Source organism: Delphinus delphis, chromosome 4 (assembly GCF_949987515.2).
Source record: "Delphinus delphis chromosome 4, mDelDel1.2, whole genome shotgun sequence".
In the NCBI taxonomy this organism is placed as follows: domain Eukaryota; kingdom Metazoa; phylum Chordata; class Mammalia; order Artiodactyla; family Delphinidae; genus Delphinus; species Delphinus delphis.
Genome location: NC_082686.1, coordinates 83,424,216 through 83,445,634, shown reverse-complemented (window position 1 = coordinate 83,445,634; position 21,419 = coordinate 83,424,216). Strand labels below are relative to the sequence as shown.

At 36.9% G+C, this 21,419-nt stretch overlaps 1 protein-coding gene across 6 annotated transcripts in view; it reads left to right on the top strand.

Moving 5' to 3' along the window:
* YEATS2 (YEATS domain containing 2) overlaps window positions 1-21,419 on the top strand; it is a 109,084-nt gene that overhangs the window by 52,836 nt on the left and 34,829 nt on the right. For 4 of the 6 annotated variants that reach the window (XR_009519296.1, XM_060011043.1, XM_060011042.1 and 1 more), the window contains 8 exons: window positions 5,666-5,777; window positions 9,468-9,516; window positions 11,757-11,933; window positions 12,913-13,155; window positions 14,675-14,833; window positions 16,355-16,458; window positions 17,794-17,901; window positions 18,372-18,554. Coding sequence is in view for 5 of the 6 variants with exons in the window: in XM_060011043.1 (XP_059867026.1) it covers window positions 5,666-5,777; window positions 9,468-9,516; window positions 11,757-11,933; window positions 12,913-13,155; window positions 14,675-14,833; window positions 16,355-16,458; window positions 17,794-17,901; window positions 18,372-18,554 (1,135 nt within the window). In the remaining variant the exon portion in view is untranslated. The remainder of the gene's footprint in view (window positions 1-5,665; window positions 5,778-9,467; window positions 9,517-11,756; window positions 11,934-12,912; window positions 13,156-14,674; window positions 14,834-16,354; window positions 16,459-17,793; window positions 17,902-18,371; window positions 18,555-21,419) is intronic. The other 2 variants (XM_060011044.1, XM_060011046.1) reach the window with 2 other exon arrangements.

The following is a 21,419-nucleotide window of genomic DNA, read 5'->3' as shown; positions in this document are numbered from 1 at the left end:
AAAAAAAAAAAAAAAAATATATATATATATATATATATATATATATATATATATATACACATATATATATATGTTTTAATGTCCAGACCAGCAAGAAATTCCTTTATATAGTAAAAACAGCAACAAAAATACTGTTTTAGGAAAACATTTTATTTGCTATAAAGCATGTGAATCAGTTAAAATGTATTAATCATATTTTGTATTGATGATAAACATCTGATTTATCAAAAATGGGATTAAAAACTCATTACATAAAACCCTAAATACTTAATGATGCAAATCAATGCATATTTTATTTCTCAGTTCTCATCCCAGGAATTGGAATTTGTGAAACACACTGAGTTCCTTTAAGTTTTAGAATATATCATGCAGTAATATATGAAGTTGTATTTATTAAGAAATCTTTACTAATCTGCCGGTAAAGGTGGCAAATCACACTTATCAGGTTGTATTGTAACGGTCTGAGGAAATACAAGGAAAAGATCATACATATAGCTCCTCTTCAAATTTCTTTCTCATCTTATACATCTGTAGTATCTTCTGTTAATAGTAAATGAACTTTGTTTTCTGAAATTTATGAGGCTTCACATCATGGAAATAGCCTCTGACAATTATTTTCTGTCTAGTCCATGCCACTCTTGACAGTATTGCATAACTGGCTGTGGTGGTATATCTGACCAGTTAGTTTTTCACAGCTTGTGAATTGCACCATTACTACATACCTTCCCCAAGAGCATACTTTCCCATACTTTATTAACTACTGGGTTATGATTTTTAAATAGTATTTTAAAAGAGATCCTTGCTTGTGTGCTTCTGGTGTTTAAAACTCCTGAGAAATAATTTGTTAATGATCAACCACATCTCTGTGTTTTTATAGCAAGTAATGTATATAAGTTTATTATTACACTTATTAATTTACATGTATGTCTCCCTTAGTAGATTTAGAACTTCTCGATGTTTGGGACCTTTTCTTAATTCTTTCTCTCCCTGTGATCTATCTAGCACAGTGTCCAGCATGTAGTAAATGTCATTTCTTGTTGAGTGAATTATTGAATTCATGATGTGAGCTATTCCATTTGTAGGTGGCTGTGTTTGTTTGGAAGTTTTTAATTATATTGAGCAGACACCTAACTTCCTTTAACTTCTAAACAGTACACTTTCCGTCCGTTAGTTTTGTAACACCACACAGAATCAGTGTAGTCCCTTTTCCATGTAGCTGTTCAAATATTTTGAAAGCAACTGGTAGGTCTCTTCTATTCTCCTCGAAGCCAAATATCCACATTTCAGTTGTCATTCGTGTGACTTTGTTTTTTGTTCCTCTGCCATCCAGGTTATATTCTCTGACACACTCTGGTTTGTCTGTATTCTTTTTATTTTGGCGGTACGCGGGCCTCTCACTGCTGTGGCCTCTCCCGTTGCGGAGCACAGGCTCCGGACGCGCAGGCTCAGCGGCCATAGCTCACGGGCCCAGCCGCTCCGCGGCATGTGGGATCCTCCCGGACCGGGGCACGAACCCGTGTCCCCTGCATCAGCAGGCGGACTCTCAACCACTGCGCCACCAGGGAAGCCCTGTCTGTATTCTTAAAATATTCTTCTTAGAGCTGAACTTTAAATTTCAGGTAGGACAGAACATTAGCATGTGTCGTAGATTTAATTGTAAATCTGTGTTCTTTACAAGGCTTTTAAGGTGGTTCTTGTGTCAGGTATCTAAAGGAACGTGATGAGTAGGCGAGATCTTTTCAGCTGCCTTGAAACTTGGGGATAATCTTTATCTCTGGACCAAAGCACATGTATTTTCATCGTGCACTCTGAATCTGCTCGTCAGAGCACATTACCTGATGAAGAGCATAAGTAGATTCTGTTCCTGTAGACCATCTGTTTTCCATTTGGTTCAGTTATTCCTTAGCCAACTTCTTAAAAGCTGTGACTGTAAACTTTGCTTTTAGGCACAAGATAGTCACTAAGTGTATGCCAGGCTCAGGACTTGATACAGGGTTAGCAGAGATGAAGAACACTTGGTTACTGTGTCAGTAGAATATTCCTGCCCTTGGTGCATGAGAGACTAGAGTGTGCTCAGCCCCCAAGGGAATGTCCTAGTGAGCCTCTTCAAAACATTTGTATCATTAAAAAAAATAAGCATGGGCCCTGGAGTTTAAATCTCAGATCCACTACTTATTTGCTGCATGACCTTGGGCTAGTTATTTAGCCTCACTGTGTCTCAGAGGGGATATCTCATATTGTGATTTAAAAATTAGATAAGTTAATAGATATAAAGGGCTTAGAACAGTGGTAGGATCATAGTAAACAATATAAGTGTTTGCTTCTGCGGCTGTTATAAGGAACAGAATGTGTTTACCCTGAAAAGAAGAGAACTTAGTGGAATGTTTTAGTTTTTTGAAGGTCATGTGGAGGAGGAATTTGTGATTGTAGAAGGCATACTAGAAGTAACATGCAGGAGGAAGATGAAATATTTTTATAACAGAACTCTTTAGAAATGTGATACAGAGTGTTACTAAAGTAATGAATTCTGGGTCACTAGAAGTGATCCTAAAAGACTGGTTGCCCATTTGAATTATTTGGGCGAGGAATTGTGCTTCATTCTGTATTTTTAGGACATTTTAAAGCCTAGTTTTTTAAAGCCTAGTATTCTGTGGGTTGTCTTCTTGGTTATTGATACATTTCACCCTCTATGAGGAATCTAGAAATATAGAAGTCTATTTAGGGGAAGCAGTCCCCTTTTTGTGTGAAATACATATGTCTTTTGAAGTATAACATTTCTGTAGCTGTCTTATCTGTTGGTAGGTCTTGGATTTCTTTTTTGTTTCCAAAAATACGGTTAGGGAGGAATTTCCTGTTAAAAAGCATTGTTCCTTTTTCCTGATTTGTCTGTCTTCTGTCTTCCCTGGCAGCAGTCCTTCCCGTCCATTCACTAGAGTTTAGCCTATGTACACAAACTGAGGAGCACAGCTGATTTACTATATCCTTTGTAAGAGAAATTCAGCATACAAACCATGAGATTGACGAATATTGCAAAGTGAATTTGGGCCTTCCACTTAGCTTTACTGGAATTTAAATGACTAAACTTGTCATCAATAGAATTTCCCTTAATTATTCTTCTTAAGTCCACCATGTCTGTAGGCCCCACTGTATCTCTGGCTTTGGATTCCTTTTCAAGCTGCTGTCTCAAGTCAGCATTCTCATTTGACCCCAAGCCTGTCTTTATTGCTGTCTTAACCTATGCTGACATCATGGCTACTTCTCTTACTAACTCAGCTGGTTCCTTCCATCCAGGGCACTGTGTTTCTTTGCTTTCTTTTCTCTAGTTTATAATACAGCTGTTGCTTCCTCTACTTGCCAGGCTTCTCTCACACTCAGGGATTTTTCCTGCTTTGGGCTCTCCTGGTAGCCTCTGGTTTTGTGCCTGATGATTCATATCTGTTCCTAGACTCCTCTCAGGTTGTGTTCTTGGACTCTGCCCTTACTGAATTCATGTCCCTCCTTAGTTTTCCAAAAGCACATCCCACTGAAAGTTCCTTTCTCCCTGCAATCTTGGCATTCTCTCTCATTATAGGAATTCCAAGCCATTGATTCATAATGAACACTTTAATTTTAAAGCATTCTCTCTTTCCTCCATTAACTTAAACCATATTATTCTTGAGTACATGAAGGTCTCAATTAAATTTTTAAACTTTTTATTCTGGAAAATTCCAGACATATATTGGGTTGGCTAAAAAGGTCCTTTGGTTTTTAAGTAAAAATAAAAGACACATTTTTCATTTTCACCAAGAACTTTATTGAACAGTGGATTCACCGTTTTGTTCCACTACCTTCTGCCAGTTTTCAGGCAACTTCATAATTCCATCTTTCCAAAACTTTTTATGTTTTTGAGCAAAGAACTGTTCTAGGTGCCTTTTACAGTCTTACAGGGAATTGAAACTTTTTCCATTTAAGAGAATTCTGTAGACTGAAGTAAATGGAAATCCAAAGGTGCAATGTCTCGTGAATACAGCAGATGAATCAGAACTTCCCAGCCAAGCTGTAACAGTTTTTGCCTGGTCATCAAAGAAACATGCGGTCCTGTGGTATCCTGATGGAAGAAGGTTATGCATTTTCTTTTGACTAATTCCGGACGCTTTTGGTCGAGTGCTGCTTTCAGTTGGTCTAATTGTGAGCAGTACTTGTTGGAAATAATCGTTTTGTTTTCCAGAAGGTGCTCATAATAGAGGACTCCCTTCTAGTCCAGCCATGTGCACAACATCACCTTCTTTGGATGAAGACCAGCCTTTGGTGTGGTTGGTGGTGGTTCATTTCACTAGCCCCACAGGCAAAGCTTCCATTCCACATTACTGTACAGTATCCACTTTTCATCGCCCGTCACAATTTGTTTTAAAAACAGACTGTTTTCATTATGTTTCAGTAGAGAATCGCATGGGGAAATATATGGTCAAGAGGTTTTTTTGCTTATGTGGAACCCGAACATCAAAGCGATTAACATAACCTAGCTGGTGCAAATGATTTTCAATGCTTGATTTGGATATTTTGAGTATGTTGGCTGTCTCCCACGTGGTATAACATTGGTTGTTCTCAATTAATGTCTCGATTTGATTCCTGTCAACTTCAACTGGTCTACGCAACCGTGGAGCATCGTCCAGCAAGAAATCTCCAGCGTAAAACTTTTGCAAACCACTTTTGACACATTTTGATCAGTCATAGCACCTTCTCCATACACTGCACAAATCTTTTTTTGCATTTCAGTTGCATTTTTATCTTTCTTGAAATAGTAAAGCATAATATGCTAAAAATGTTGCTTTTTTCTTCCATCTTCAATATTAAAATGGCTACACAAAAATTCACCCATTTTGATAAGTTCTTTTTTAAACGCACGCTGATATGACAGCTGTCATCATACAGTCTAACAAAATTGTTTCAAATGAAGTTAAAGACAACTAAGTGCTACTAGGAGCCATCTTACTGAAAAAAATGAACGTACCTTTTGGCCCACCCAGTACAAAGTAGAGTATATTGAATCCTCACGTACCCAACACCAATTATCAACAGCATGCCAGTCTTTTTCTCATCAATCTTCCTTTTTATTCTCTTCACAAATTACATTTTGACTGCTGAAAATTCTCTAGTCCAATTAGCATTCACACACATTCCTCTCTATTCACTAAAATTATATAAAGTCATATATAATTTAAGTCTTCTTAGTAGATAGTTTCAAATAAATTGTCACTTTCAGATTGGGCATTCATGATTTATTTTGTTTTTGCCAGAGTGGAGGAATAAATGATTGTCTTGGGGTAGGGAACATACCTCCCAGCCTATGTCTATCAAGTAGCAATCAAGGATTCTGGCTTTAATACTGCGACATCCATCAAATCACCTTAGTTCCGTGTCTGGGAAAATAATGACATTGGATTGTATGGTATAAGTGTCTTAGCTCTAAGTATTCAGTAGTTGAAAGCTTAATGTAGGTTTGAGTTGAATTTTTTATGATTTAGCATTTTAGCAAAATTCAGCGTATTGATTTAGCATCAAGTGAGGAAATCTAAATAATTATTAGAAACATGTGAAGTTCTAACTTAGCCATTATGGGAAAACTATTCTTTCTAGAATGAGAGAGTGAACATGGACTAATACATTAATATCTGCTTTTCCCTAGAGAGCCTCCTTTTCACTTGACCAGAAGAGGCTGGGGTGAGTTTCCTGTCAGAGTTCAAGTACACTTTAAGGACAGCCAGAACAAGCGGATAGATATCATACATAATCTGAAGGTATTGTAACAAAACATTGCTCCCCAGAAATGAAGTATCTTTTTTTTGTGTGGTACACGGGCCTCTCACCGTTGTGGCCTCCCGTTGCGGAGCACAGGCTCCGGACACACAGGTTCAGCAGCCATGGCTCACGGGCCTAGCCGCTCCGCGGCACGTGGGATTCCTGGACCAGGGCACGAACCCGTGTCCCCTGCATCGGCAGGTGGACTCTCAACCACTGTGCCACCAGGGAAGCCCTGAAGTATCTTTGTTCACCTCCACTTAAAGTGGTGGGTTAGCCCTCTGAGAGAAGTGGCCACGGATAGTGGGAGCAGGATAAATCTTTTTGAGTGTGTTTTGCTTACTGCTACAACACTTGCCTTCTGAAGGTTGGGGAAGGGGTCACTTTACAGCAGAATGTATATTCTTTAAAAAGATGAACTGGTCAGATAATCAGAAGACTTGAATCTCTGATCAGAGCTCACTTGTACTGTGCTACCTGGGGCTAACAAGTAAATGAAATCTTTTTCTTTTTAATCTGTATTTTACTCTTTACATTTTAATTTTCTGTAAAAAGAGGCACAAATAATAAGCCTTGTCTATTTATCTTTTAAGGATAAAGATAGAAGTGAACATATTTTAGGAAATATTAAGTACTGTGGAAGGTTGTAATACTTTTGAAATCCTTAACTGATATATCCACATGGTTTATTATGTAACCATTAAAAATTTTATTTTAAAAAGTGTTTTTTATACATGGGAAAAACTACCATTTTAGTAAATGAAAAGCATAGAGTATAAAACTATGTATATAGTATGAGGTCAACCAAGATTTTAAATAGGTGGGAAAAACACAAAAGAAATACCCTAAAAAGTTGGAGTAATTGAAGTAATGACATTGTGGGAGGTTTCTCCTGCCCCTTTTTTCTGTGTGTGCATGTGTGTGTTTTTCTTTTCCAGTTTTATATAATAAACATTTAACTTTCATAGTTGGAAGACAGACCATTTTTTTTTTTTTTTTTTTTTTCAGACCATTTTTTTAAAGTGCCCCACATCCCTCTCTGTTGTAACCTCATGTACATTTTCTCTCCATAAAATATAATCCTAATATTGAACTTCTCCCCAAATGCCCTTACTTTGTGATTTACCACATTATTCTCATTAATTGCCCCCAAGTGAATCTGAGTACATTTTCATAATTCCTGTTTTGTTCCCTTTGTTCCACAAATGTACCCGTTTCAACCTTAAGGCCGCCTGAGATTTGTCCTCCATTGTTGGTAAACAGCACTACTTAACTTCATGTTTAAGTTATTTTCTAGAGATTACTGTAAAACAAGATTGCCTTATAACCTCAGAGAAGAACTGAAACCAAATAAAGAACATATAGCCACTTGGTTCGGAGGGGCAGGATATGTTCCCACTTACTTAGAGGAAGGTCTGAAATAGTTTTGCTTTCCTCTTAACTTATTTTAAGCACTGTACATACCATCTTATATTGCACTGGGCCCAACCCTAATCCCTAAAATAAAGGGAATTGTTTACATAGTTTTTATACATATTTTATTGTCCTTAGAGTTCCTGGTGAATGATTGAGACAGTTTTTAAAGTATTTCTTACCAGATTTTCCTTAATTTTACTATATATTACATGCTGATTGGCCTTGAGAACTTAAGCACCTCTGTTGTGACCACTGATCTTTATTTATTCTGGAGTATCATTTTTCCTGCAATTTCTTTGGTAACTGTCAGAACCATCTTTGATTTTTCCCTCTGTGTTCTAAACATTTGTTCACTTGCAGACCATTAATTTTTCTTTTAGACTACCCTTCGCCCTTTCCACTCTTACTAGGCTATTCTTATACTCTGTCTCCTGATTAGCTTCTTTAATGCCAATCTGTCTTTTTTCCCTCAGTCCATTCTGTACACCGCCATCAGATTAGTCTTCCTAAAACAGGAGAACCATTATGTTGTTCCTCTCTGACAAGCTTTGATTGAATTCCTGTTATTCAGGTTCAGACTCCCTACTATTCCAGGCTCTTCACATTTTGACTTGACATACTTTGCCCTAAATTATCTCACACTAATCCCCTGCATGAACTTCCTACTCCCGCCAGGTCAGTCTGTTCATGTCCCAGAAATGCCTTAGGCCAGCTCTTAAGTCTTTTATGCTCTTCCCTCCTCGAATGCCTGTGTGTATTCTTTCCATTCTTCACGTTCCTATGTAGCTTTTCCTGGCTATTAAAGTCCATAGCAATCCCTCTGTATTCTGAAATTCTGTAGTACATAACAATCTATATTTGATACTGTAATAATTACATTATATACTAAATACTCTAAGTGTTAAGAGTTCAATAAAATTTAAAGTTTCTGGGATGAAATTCACATATCTGCATCCCTGACAGGTAGTCATCTAACCTCTCCTCAACCATCACTGGAGCACAGTAATTCCCAAAACAATCCATTTATCCATTTAGTAAATAAACTTTTAGAAGCTTCTTTCATAAATTTACCTAAAACTGTTACCCGTTTCTCCCCCGCCCCCCCTTCTAACCTTGATCTCATTTATCCTAGTTTGATTTCTGGAATAGTACAGAACAGGACTTTGTTTTCTTTTGTAAGAACTCTAAAAATGTTTAATGATAACGTTTGTGTCTCTCCTTAAATCATTTCTTCCTCAGCCAGAACCTGTTCTTGTAACGTTTCTTGTATGCTGTGCTTTCTTTCCAGTTTCTCTTGTCATTTTGATAATAGTTCTGTTTTATCAGTGTCTCTCTCAAAATGTGGTCCCAAGAATAAAACATCGGCCAGTGCAGATTACAGAGACTATTATTTCTGTGCTCTGGAGAATATGCAGAATGGATGTAGCCTTAAAATTGCTCGTATCTTTTTAACAGTCAACCTGTTGGCGAAGGTTTAAAACTCCAGATGTGTTCCATGGTGCTACTATAAATCTACCCTCTATTGCCTTTTCTATTATGAACACTAGGTCTCATGACTGAGTTGTCTTCTCTGTGTTCCCTGCTAAGGAACTCAGCCAGACTGAAATCTACTTCTTGCAAGCCTTTAGAATTTTCTATTTACTAACCTATCCCTGGCTTCATTTTTTCCCCCATCTCTCCTGTCCTTTTCTTTCCTTTCTACCCAACTTAACCATTTTTACCTATTGATCTTCCTGTATAAGATTTATATGGTAAGCTGCCACAAATCCTTTTTTTAAATTTTAATTTTAAATATAAATTAAAGTATAAGAATAAGAACCTAACCTCTTTGTATGTAATTGTAAACTTTTTTATTTATATTTTTGACATTCCCTCAATTTATACTCCTTTCTCTCCTCTAAAATAAATCATCCATGAAGTTAATATACTGGTAGTTATTAGTATTGCCTATATTGCCTAAATTTTCATTCATTTTTTGCACAAGTGCTTAGTAAATATACCCTAAGTATATAATTGTGTCATCACACTGCATGTATATTTTTATAGCCTGTTTTTATAATAACTACCTATATGTCTGAGGTTGTTTTTATTTATTTTACTCAGTTTTTCTCTCAGAAAATTGAGGGTTTTTATTGACATGATGAATTTATATGTTATGAAAAAGTAGAGCCTATGATATGAAGACTTGCAGTGAAAGGGGTTTTAGATAAGACTGTATCCTAAGCTTTATAAGTAAGCATAGTGAAACTTAATACTCTTCTGTCTTTCAATAGCTGGACAGAACTTATACTGGCTTGCAGACTCTTGGAGCAGAGACGGTAGGTTATTTTCCTACAGTATTATTTGGAAACAAGTAGAATGAAAATTGATCTTCATTTTTAATTAGGAAAAAAAATGAACGCTTAATTTTATAAAAAGTTTCTCTCCCCCCTTATTTACTTATTTTTAAATTATAAAATACACATAAAATTGACCATTTTAATCATTTTAAAGTGTTAGGTGGTGTTAAATATATTCACATTTTCACGCAGCTGTCACTACCATTCATCTCCAGAGAACTCTTCATCTTGGAAAACTGAAACTACCCATTTATAATAACTCACCCTCTTCCCGCAACCCCTAAACCACTCTTCTATTTTCTGTCTCTATGAATTTGACTACTCTAGGTAACACATAAGTGGAATCATACAGTATTCTTTTTTTTGTGTGACTGCCATATTTCACTTAGCATAATGTTCTCAAGATTCATCCATGTTATAGCATGAATAAAAATTTCCTTCCTTTTTAAAGGCTGAGTAACATTCTGTTGTATGTATACATCATATTTTGTTCAACCACTTGTCTGTCAATGAGCACTTGCGTTGCTTCCATCTTTTGGCTATTGTGAATAATGCTGCTAAGAATGTGGGTCTCTCTGTTCGTGTCCCTGTGTTCAGTACTTTTGGGTGTATACCCAGAAGTGGAATTGCTGGATCATACAGTAATTCTATTTTTAATTTTTTGAGAAACCACCACACTGTTTACCATAGCAGCTGCATCATTTTACATTCCCACCAACAGTGTGTAAGGGTTTCGATTTCTCCACATCTTTGCCAGTGCTTGTTGTTTTCTGTTTTTTTGATACTATCCAGGGAGTGTGAGGTGGTATTTCTTTGTGGTTTTGGTATGCATTTCTGTAATAATTATTGATGTTGAGCATTTTTTCATGTGTTTATCAGCCATTTATATATCTTTTTTGGAGAAATGTGAATTCAAATCCTTTGTCCATTTTTGAATTGGGTTGTTTGTTTTTTTGTAGCTGATTTTTAGGAGGTGTCTCTATATTCTTGAGATAATCTCTTATCAGATATATGATTTGCAGATATTTTCTCCCATTCTGTGGGTTGCCTTTTCACTCTATTATCGTGTCCTTTGATGCACAGAAGTTTTAAATGTTGATGTAGTCTAATTTATCTGTTTTTTCTTCTATCTGTACGTTTTGTATCATATCCAAGAAATCATTTCCAAATTCAGTGTTATGACACTTTGCCCCTATATTTTCTTCTAAGTTTTATTGTTTTAGGTGTTATGTTTAGGTCTTTGATCCATTTTGAGTTAATTTTTGTATATGGTGTAAAGTAAACTTCCACTTTCATTCTAATGCATGTGGATCTCCAGTTTTCCCAGCACTATTTGTTGAAAAGATTGTCCTTTTCCCAATCAGTGGTCTTGGCACCCTTGTCAAAAATAATTTGACCATGTATGTGAGAGTGTATTCTATTCTGATGGTCTATTTGTTTGTCTTTATGCTAGTACCACACTGTTTTGATTACTATAGTTTTGTAATAATAAATTTTGAAATCAGGAAGTATTAGACCTTCAACTTTGTTTTCCCACCCCATCCTCCCCCTCCTTTTTTGGTATTCATGATATATCAGCAGTAGCCATTATGATTAGAATTAGCTAAGTTAAACCTTACTCTCTTCAGGGAAATGTGCTGTGTTATGCCAGAAGTTATTTATTGAGCACATACTATATGCTAAGCACTGGTTCAGGTACTGAGGATACAAAAATGAACAAATGAGAGTAGCTACTACTCTCAAGGAGTTTTATTCTTGGTTGTATTGAGAGTAGGGAGAAGGTATATGGTAAATATAAAAGCAAATAAGATAATTTCACTTACAAATAAGTGCTATAAAGAAGAGAGTAGCCGGAGGACAAGTTGGGTGCTTTAGCTAGGTTGGTTAGGTAAGGCCTCTCTGAGAAGGTGACATTTGATTGAGACCTAATGGTGAGAAAGAGGCAGTCATGCTGAGATTGGGGGAAAGAGTGTTCTAAGGTGCAAAACACTAAATGGAAGTTCCCCAATTTTATGATTGGTTTCATTGAGTGATCTATTAAGCCAGATTAGATTACATTCTGGGATAAATCCTTTAGTTATTGAGATTGAAATTGCCTTTGAAGTATGAATAGAAATCATTTGCAACGTCTGTTAGAGCACCATGTTTTGAGACAGGTTTGGGGCTTTCTGTGACATTGATGATGGATTCATGAGCCCAGTTGTTGCCCGATCGTGTAGGTAGTGGATGTTGAGCTCCATCGGCATTCTCTTGGAGAAGACACCGTTTATCCTCAGTCCTCCGAGTCAGACATCTCAGATGCCCCACCATCCTTGCCTTTGACCATTCCAGCCCCTGTGAAAGCGTCCTCACCAGTAAAGCAGTCACATGAGCCAGTACCTGATACCTCTGTGGAGAAAGGTAGTATATATTTTTCCTTGTATGGAAATGCATTTTTACCTTGTATAGAGCAGTCATTATGGCGTGTTCCTTTCCATCACTTGATGTTGAACTGCTGTTTTCAGTGCCTTATGAGTGTATGGAAAATAAATTTTGCATAAGTAGGCATGCTGCTCTTCTACACAGACCTATTATGAAAATAGCCAAGCCCTTACTCTTCTCAGAAAAAATTTTTAATGCAGTTTTATCGACATTTTATAGAACACAAAACTCACTGAAAAGCATTACATTTTTATTCTTTGATGAATATAATGGTTTCCTCTAATATGTTACAGGAACACTTTCTTGTTTGGTCCATAATTGTGTGAACAAGAAGTTCAAATATTAGTATCTAATCTTATTTAAAATACAATATAAGACTTATCATCAACAAATGTATTTTGACTATGGCATCTTTTTATTTAGTAAATATATAAGTATATAGTTAAGTATTTAAGTGTTCACTTATATAACATATACAAGTACGATATAAAATTGATTCTAAATGGTGTTAGTATGATCTGTAAGTCTACGTTTAATGTGATGTTAATATTTTAGTTCTTTTATAAAAATCTCAACTTTATTTCTCTTAAGTTTCAGTTGCATCCTTTTTATGGGCATTTAATAAAACAGGACATCATTAGATTAAGCTAATGCTTTCTTTTGAGTTTTTCTTCTCTAAACAGTTTATCAATTCATATATAAAGAATGGGAGAACATAATGAACTTATAAATTTTATTATATAGTGTTAGCTAATATGTTTTCTAATTTTTTGAAAGAAGCATTTTAATGAAACATGATTCTAGGCATGATATTTATATTTCACCAGAAAATACATAAAGCAGTGTTAAATACCAGTCAACTGTATTTATTTTACTACTGGTAAATGGCTTAAATGGTTCTTGAAATGGTGAGGGATTTCAAAGTGGTTGATGACTTATTTGCGTGTTTCATTTCAAGAAGGATTCCCAGCCAACACTGAAGCTGAGAGACACACTACATTTTATTCTTTGCCATCTTCATTGGAACGAACACCCACCAAAATGACAACATCCCAGAAAGTCACCTTTTGTTCTCATGGCAATTCAGCTTTTCAGCCAATAGCATCAAGTTGCAAAATTGTGCCACAAAGTCAGGTTCCTAATCCGGAGTCACCTGGAAAATCCTTCCAGCCTATCACCATGAGCTGCAAGATTGTCTCAGGTATACGTGGTATATATGAATTTGGTGTGTGTAAAAATTGTTAGAATGATAAAGTACTATGGCTTTTTTTTTTCTTTTTTTTTTTAGTTTTTTTTTGTTAGCTTTTCTAAGCAGGGTTTTTGTTTAGTTAACAAGCAAGCTCATCACTGTTGATTAGCAAAGCAAAAGTGTCACAAAACAAAAACAAAAGTCATTCATATGGAAACAATTTTTGAATGAGGAAAGAAATAAAATTCAAAGCACCCAAATTTTCATCTAGAATCAGCACAGGTAAATTGTTTGCTAGGATGTATGGAGGAAACTAAGGTAGGAATTAAGTGTGGGAATTATATATGGAAACCAGAGTGACTAGTAATAGAAAAAAATTAGATGCCTTTTGGTTTGTAGTTAAGCTTCAAGGGTTGGTTTGGGATTGAGATATCTTTTATACTCTATAACCACACTAGAAATTTACTCATTCCTGTGATAGGTCGTTCTGAGGTTTCATTTTCACTGAGGTTGAGTTGTCCATTGCCGCACAACAGTTTATGTTAGGTAAACTTCTAGTAGAAATATGCTTTATAGTTTTGACTGTGCCACCTCAGAAAAGACATGAAAGTGAGTCAATAGAAATACGTAGGCAGTGGGAGACTTCTATATAATTCTTAAATGAAGGGGGTGGGGGGAGTGTTCAGTGCTAAAAATAGCTAAGCAGAAATATGATCCAAGTCCTTGAAATTGATAAAAGGTAAAGAATGTATAATTTTACCCACCAGTTAGAAGCGTTTTGGAGCTTGCTGCTTCAGAGGTGGAATAGGCTGAACATATAAATTGTTTTGAAGTTTAGAGAAATTCATGGATAACAGATTTGATCAATAACTGTTGAGGATGTTTAATGATGTATCTGTCGGTAACTTCTGAGAGCTATGGGAACACGAATGTCTGGCTTGTGGCTGTGATATGGTATTGAGAGAGACTTTTGTTTTGGTGGATGAATTTCATATTTTCCTATTGGAAATTCATTGCAAATCAAGACTTGGTTCCTAAGTCTAGCTGTTCACTTGCCTCCCTAACTTCAGTTTCTTCAAGTATAACCAGTATTATAACAACCTGCCCAAGCTGTTGTTACCTGGGGATGCAGCAGTTCCACACTTGTGTAAAAGCACTGTGTTTTGAACTTTAATATGCCTGCTGGAGTCTCTTGTTAAAATACTTACTTTTATTTTATGTTATTTTATGTTTAAATGTTTATTGATATATTTGGTAGATCTGGGGTAGGACCTCAGTATCTGTTTCTAACAGGCTGACTGCTGCTGCTGCTACATGGATAAGGATGTAGAGAGTAAAATGCACTAACCCCTGGCCTCAGCTGCTGCAGCTGCTCTCAGTACCTGAAACTTACAGTCCCATTCTCTTTTCCCAACTTGTCGCCTTTGTACTGGTGGCCCTGCCCCTCTTCCGTTTTCTTTAGCGTCCTCTTAGATGGGCTGAATATATCTATTTTGTTTAGTTTATTTTGTTTCTCTTTTTATTAATAAAGGTTCCCCTATATCAACCCCAAGTCCATCGCCATTGCCTCGAACCCCAACTTCCACTCCAGTCCATGTGAAGCAAGGCACTGCCAGTTCTGTTATTAATAATCCTTATGTTATCGTGGACAAGCCAGGGCAGGTTATTGGAGCCACCACTCCTACTGCAGGTGTGTGTTTGAATGGAACAATATTCATGCAATCCCCAAGATTTGATCTTTTTTAGAGGTGGAATCCTAATGTGACTTAGTAGCCATATAATAGGAGAATGAAATCTTCAACCATGAACAAGAGGAGGGAATACATAAGAGTGTATATATATATATATATATTTATATATATATATTCTTTTTTGTTTTCCAGTGCTATTTGAGGGAAGATTTACTTCTTGTAAAAGTTATATTTTTAGGAATTTACTTAAGTTTTATTTTTTAATTTCTTAAGAGTCATAGTGAACCATAATTAATTTTCTAAAAAAGGAAAAAAAAAGAGTGGATTTTATTCTCATTTAGAAGACATTCTTTTTAGGCAATGTGTGATTAACTTTTCAAAATTAAGCTTTAGAGCAAGAATAGCTTTGTGAGCCATACATATTTTTCCCCAGTGAAATAAAAAAGTGATCTTTACTTTTCAGTGAATAAGATAAAACTTGCATGTGGGAGGGAAGCTGAACCCTGTAGTTATTTAAAACAAAAAACAACTCTAATAGGAAGCATAAGAAGTCTTTGGATTCCCCGTATTTATCATCATAACCTCATATAAATACAGAGAGCTTTTCAGGTTTCTTTGAGGTACTTTCACTAACATTTTATTTATTCCCTTCAATTAAACTGTTTAAACACGTGCACCTCTGTGTAAACTTTCCTGTAGCTTTCACTTCTAATAGAAATATCGAAAAGAGAAATAAGAGAAATAGCTATAAAATAATGAGACTGATTTTTTTCTAACATGTTTGATTTTAACACAGATTAATGTGTGTTGGGCCTTTCCAACTATTTTTTTAGAAAGTTATGTTCTTTAACAATGATTATAATTGTGGGACTCCTTTACAAAATGCTACTTTCAGAGATTCCCTTTTGAGTACACCTAAGGATGCCAAGTAGGTGTCTTTTGAGGATGTTTAGTTTTAGGAATCAGCCAAAGTCTCTGCAGGCAAGTTTGGTAAATGGAGGAGGTGACCAAGTACCATTTTTAGTCTTGACTTACTGTTGACTGTAGATAATGTGACTTATTTTGATCAGACCCTAAAGCCAGTTGTACTGATGGAGTATAAAGTGTTTAATGTCAGCATTTTGGAGTAGGTATAACCTTCTAGTGAAACTACTTTGAAGGAACTAGCATTCAGTTGAATGCATACATTTTGGCACATTGTGAAGTAGCCAACACCATTATGTTACAGTATCTCTTTCTATATGAGTGCAGAATATATAATGTCTACTTACTTTACTTATTCTTCTACACTTCCTTACTAGCTTCTTGTCCCTTTTTAGGTTGATGAAGCGGTCAGCTTCACAGGATGAATCCTTAAGTGTTTTTTTCTATAATAATATCATGGTTGTGAGTTTTCAGCCCTTCAAAATGAACAATACATAGTGGGGAGAAGACGAGGGTGGTGGAAAATGGCTTTAAAATTCCATTTTGTAAATTTTACTTTGTTTATACTTTATTTTTAAATCTACCTTGCTTATCAGGAAGTCCTACCAGCAAGCTCTCTACTGCCTCTCAGGCCTCCCAAGGAACAGGTTCCCCGATTCCTAAAATTCATGGAAGTAGTTTTGTAACATCTGCTGTCAAGGTAACACTCTTATTGCACTTTGCTAGTTTCTAAACGTGGTACATTCAAGTTGAGCCAGAATTTGCAAGTGATAATGCAGATTTCATAAAGTAGAATCTTCAAGCTAAGAAGTATCATGAAGATCAGACTCCCCTACCTTACCTATGATTTTTTTTGACAGCTTTGTTATACATTTTTCTTTACAAAGTAATAATTTGTATCTTTCCACAGTGTATTTTCCCCTTCCCCCACCTTCTTCAGGATAAGAAGTCCTTTGAAATTTAGAATTCCAAATATGTTCTGACTTGTTCAGATCATAGTGCTAGATATCTGCTCACTGTTCCGCAGAGACAGTCACTGCTGTTGACTTAGTTATTCAGCTTATTTGTTATTGTCTTGGCTACCTTAAGGCTAGAGCCTCTGAGGTATAAACTCCTGTTTGAGAATTCCTGAGAATTCAAAGATCATCTCTTACATGACTGGTGCTAACACAGCATTTCTTATATCTAGGCACTTAATTGTGATGATATTGAATAGTTTCCTGATCCAAGGCGAGGTTTTTCTCTAATGCAGTGTAATCTGTGAGCACTGTGTTCTATGAATGCCTGAATTGTAAGAATTCCTTGAAGGTCTTAATTTTCTACCAGTGTATTTTTGCATGTTTGTTGATGATATTTGCATTACATAGTTAAACAGTGTTCTTAACTTTGTTTCTTGCCCCCAACATTTATTTATGGAAAATTGCCTCTGAGACTTGCCTTTTGTATTTGAGAATTAGAGACAAATGACAGTAATTTTGAATTTTGACCTTTGCTGTCTTTGTATTTGCTAATTATTCAAGTTCTTTTTGTTGTATTGTTTTTAAAATTTTTAGTGAAAAATTTCCCCCTGCGTCCTGGGTATTTATTCCAGAGTAACAGATCAAGTTGCAAGTACTGTTACAACAGTGTGGTATACTGAAACACTGTCACTGCCTGTTACATTCGTTTATTTAGTGCGTAGACCTTAGGGATAGAAAAGAAATAGAATACAGTACCTATCCTTTAGTAGCATCTGGCAGGGGACTGGACATGAAACCAATGAGTCAGCCAAATATTACAGGTAGTATGATAGGAGTCTTTCCAGTTTACAGTGGGCACAGATGAGTAGGTTCTTGCCAATTTATAGCCTTACTTTGAATTGTCTTTTCAAGCAATATTAAAATGCAGGTGTAGGGACTCAGAAGCCCCCAAAGAGTTTTGGGCTTTTTGTTTGTTTTTGTTGCTAGGGAATGTCACAGGTTTGTATTAAATATGTGACTAGAGTGAAATCACTCACTTTATCCTAATTGTACAATACGTATTTTTACAAACACAGCAGGAGGATTCTTTGTTCGCATCTATGCCACCTCTTTGCCCAATTGGGAGTCACCCTAAGGTTCAAAGCCCCAAACCTATAACTGGAGGACTTGGAGCTTTCACAAAAGTAAGTATTCATGAGAGGATTATCCCACAGGTGGATAAGCTCTTGTTACATAATCTTTTTGTGGCTTGTTGGAGTTGATTGATGCTACTACCCCACATCATGGAACTTTTTAGTATGTCTCATTTCTAAGACTGGATCCTACTTCTGAGACATGCTTCCATTTGTTTAGTGGTGTTCACAGGGCAGCCCTTGGAGTCTAGCAAGATGGGAACTTCCTGGTGCCGTTTTGCCACCAATGTCTAAAATAAATGACGAGGTTGGTTTGCAGATACACTGGATCTAGTCCACATCCTACTTTTGGTCCCTTTAATAGCTATTATGGGCTATACTTAAGCAGTATTTTTACCCTTCTAGTGGAGTCATTGTTTACATACAGGGCTTCATTAATTCCTGCATACAGAATAAATTCAAATATTAGTAGCATTTTTAATGGGCTGCTTATTCATTGTCATTATCATGTTTGTTGCAAGGTAATCATCAAACAGGAACCTGGAGAAGCCTCTCACGTACCAACAACAGGAGCTGCCAGCCAGTCACCACTCCCTCAGTATGTGACTGTGAAAGGGGGTCACATGATAGCTGTGTCCCCTCAAAAACAAGTCCTAACTGCTGGAGAAGGGACTGCCCAGTCACCAAAGATTCAGCCCTCTAAGGTTTGTATTGGGTAAGGATGGGGAAGTCAACATGTCAGTGAACGTTGTTTGCCTAAGTAATGGACAAGTGCTGAAAAGGGTGACGGTGTTGATGGTCCCGGGAAAACCTGTGGATGAAAGCCCTGTAGGAAAAGCAGATAAGTTGGTGTTTAACCCACCTGTTCTTTTCATAGTTATTAACAAGAGCAGGGACATGATTTATAGAGGGCCCAGGGACAGTTCAAGAGGTGAAGGGATGCCGTGTTATCTCTCCGACAGTGAAGATGATTGACGTCATGGACACAACTTTACACTTGATTCAAGTCTAACTGACAGGATCGAGGTCCACTGTTTTACCTGTTTATTTCTGATAGGAGACTGCTATAGTTTGCACCTCTGATGTCTTGACTGTGTGATCTGTTAAATGATTCTTGGCTCTTTAGAGAGTTCATTTTCTTTATAATTTGGAGGTTTGGGGAATTTACATATTGGGAGAACTCTAAAACAGAGATAAATGTTTCCCTGCATCCGTTGTACTTAGGAGTGCCAAAGTATATCATGCTCTTATTTGCATATTATCTGTAAACCTCAGACAACCTTGCAAGATGGATATTTTCACTGCTATTTTATAAATGAGGAAATTGTGGCTCTGAGAGGTTAAGCAACATCCTTGAGAGCATACAGCTAATAAGTGACAGAGAATTTGAACCCAGGTCTGGTTGACTCCAAAATTCGCCATTCCAGAACTGTTAAAATTTGTGAGCCATTGTGTGTAACCTAAGCATGCTTTTAGAACATCCAGAGTTAAATAATCTTACTTTTAGGGCAGATATATCCTAAAGCTATTAAGAGTACTATGTGAAGCGCTTGCTTTTCAACTTTAAAATAGGTTTTAGATATTTTGGTTAGTCTAGATGGCTGCATGTAGATTGAGTTAAAAATTCATAGTCTTATAGGTGGTTCTAAAATCTGTAAGAGTTCATTAACCACTTTCCCAAACTTTTCTGCTCATAAGACTCAACTGATGATTAAAAATATCAGAACTTCTTGGTGACCTCGAGAATCTGGATTTTTAACAAACTCTCCTACTGACTCATATGATTAGGCAAATTTAGGAACCATGGAATTACAGCATCAAATTTGACTTTGGGGGGGCTTCCCTGGTGGCGCAGGTGGTTGAGAGTCCGCCTGCCGATGCAGGGGACACGGGTTTGTGCCCCGGTCCAGGAAGATCCCACATGCCGCGGAGCGGCTGGGCCCATGAGCCATGGCCGCTGAGCCTGCGCGTCCAGAGCCTGTGCTCCGCAACAGGAGAGGCCACAACAGTGAGAGGCCCGTGTACTGCAAAAAAAAAAATTTGACTTTGGGGATTCCATAGCCAGAATCACTAAAACAGGCAACCCCCAACTACTTCCTGATGCTCCCTCTATTGTTTTGGCTTCAGGGATAAGCATTTTGTTCAAGTCCTTTCGTGAATCGGTTATTGTCATCTAGTCTTCGTACTCAGACACATCCTGTATGTTGTTTAAAATCTATTTTGCTTCACCTAGAAATACATGGTATTACTGATTTAGGCTTTTGAATCATGATAGCATTGCTATTTATGCTCAGAAGCTCTGAAAAGTTTCTGCTTTTTGCCACTTTCGCATTTTGCAAATCTGCTCACCCAGTAATACTGAACAACTGTATTGGCTTTCTTGTCACATTCCCACCTACCTAATGGCAAGGTAGGACCAAGAGAAAATGGCTGGGTTTGTGCTAGAATGCCTTAAGTGTAAAGGTACCTGATAAGAAAAGCCACAGAAGAGTGTGAAAAAACTACAGAGAAGCAGAACATGAAACAAGACATCTATCCCAGAAATTTAGTACATGCTTTAGACTTGAGATAAAGAGCTGTCTGCAAGTACAGGGTGTCCCTGGTTATTGCTGAGGTGTAGTCAGAAAATATGCCAGAAAACAGGAGGGTGAACAGAATGGTACTGTTTCACTTTCCACACAACTTTGGCACAATAGAAACACAGTTTATCATTTTCATAAAAGTAGAAAGCGGTGCTGCTTTTGACATGAAAAGAGACAGTTGAGGAATTGGTGGTTCATATGGGAAGGAAGCAGTGTGGTGTAGTTAAAAGAGCATGAGCTTGTTACACATCTCAGATCTCAGCCACTCATTACTTGTGTGAGCTGGGCAAATTTATCTCTCTCAGCCTTGTTTTTTCATCTAGTAAAAGGAAATAATACCCTTTGCCTTTCAGTGCTGTAGGAGAATTAGAGATCATTGTATATAGAGGACCTAGCACAGAGCAGGTGCTAAATAAGTGATAGCAGCTAAAGTTATGTGAGGATGAGTCCTATGTATATATGTGTGAGTACCATGTAATAGTTACTGTCATTGAGAACTAAATCGTAAGTGGCTGTATTTTTCAGCATCCAGGGAAAAAATCACATATAGAGAATCCTCACCTTCAGGTTGCTAAAGTAGATTCTGACTTGCAAAGGTCTGTACAGGGCACAGGGAGGGCAGGAATAGAAACTCCAAATCAAAGCATGAATCAAAATTAAGTATTTAAAACTGTACAGAACAAAGGTGAAACTAAGGAAATTCGGAGAGCAGTGCTGTGGGAGGGGAAGAGGAAAACAGTTGGTAGGTGATTTCAGGCTCTAGGCCAAAATGTTGTATTAAAAAAAAAAAACTAATTTGGGGTTACAGTGTCCTACTCAAGAGACTTGCTTGTGGTGTCATAGACAGCTGTGCATAGGGTTTTCCCCAGTAGAATGCCAGACTTCCTCATTCTCCTCAGTGTTTTATAATAAAGGGGGGTTGTTTATCTTGTGAGCAGTTTGCTCTTGGTGGACAAGCTCTGCTAGTAAAAACTGCCCTCCTGTGGC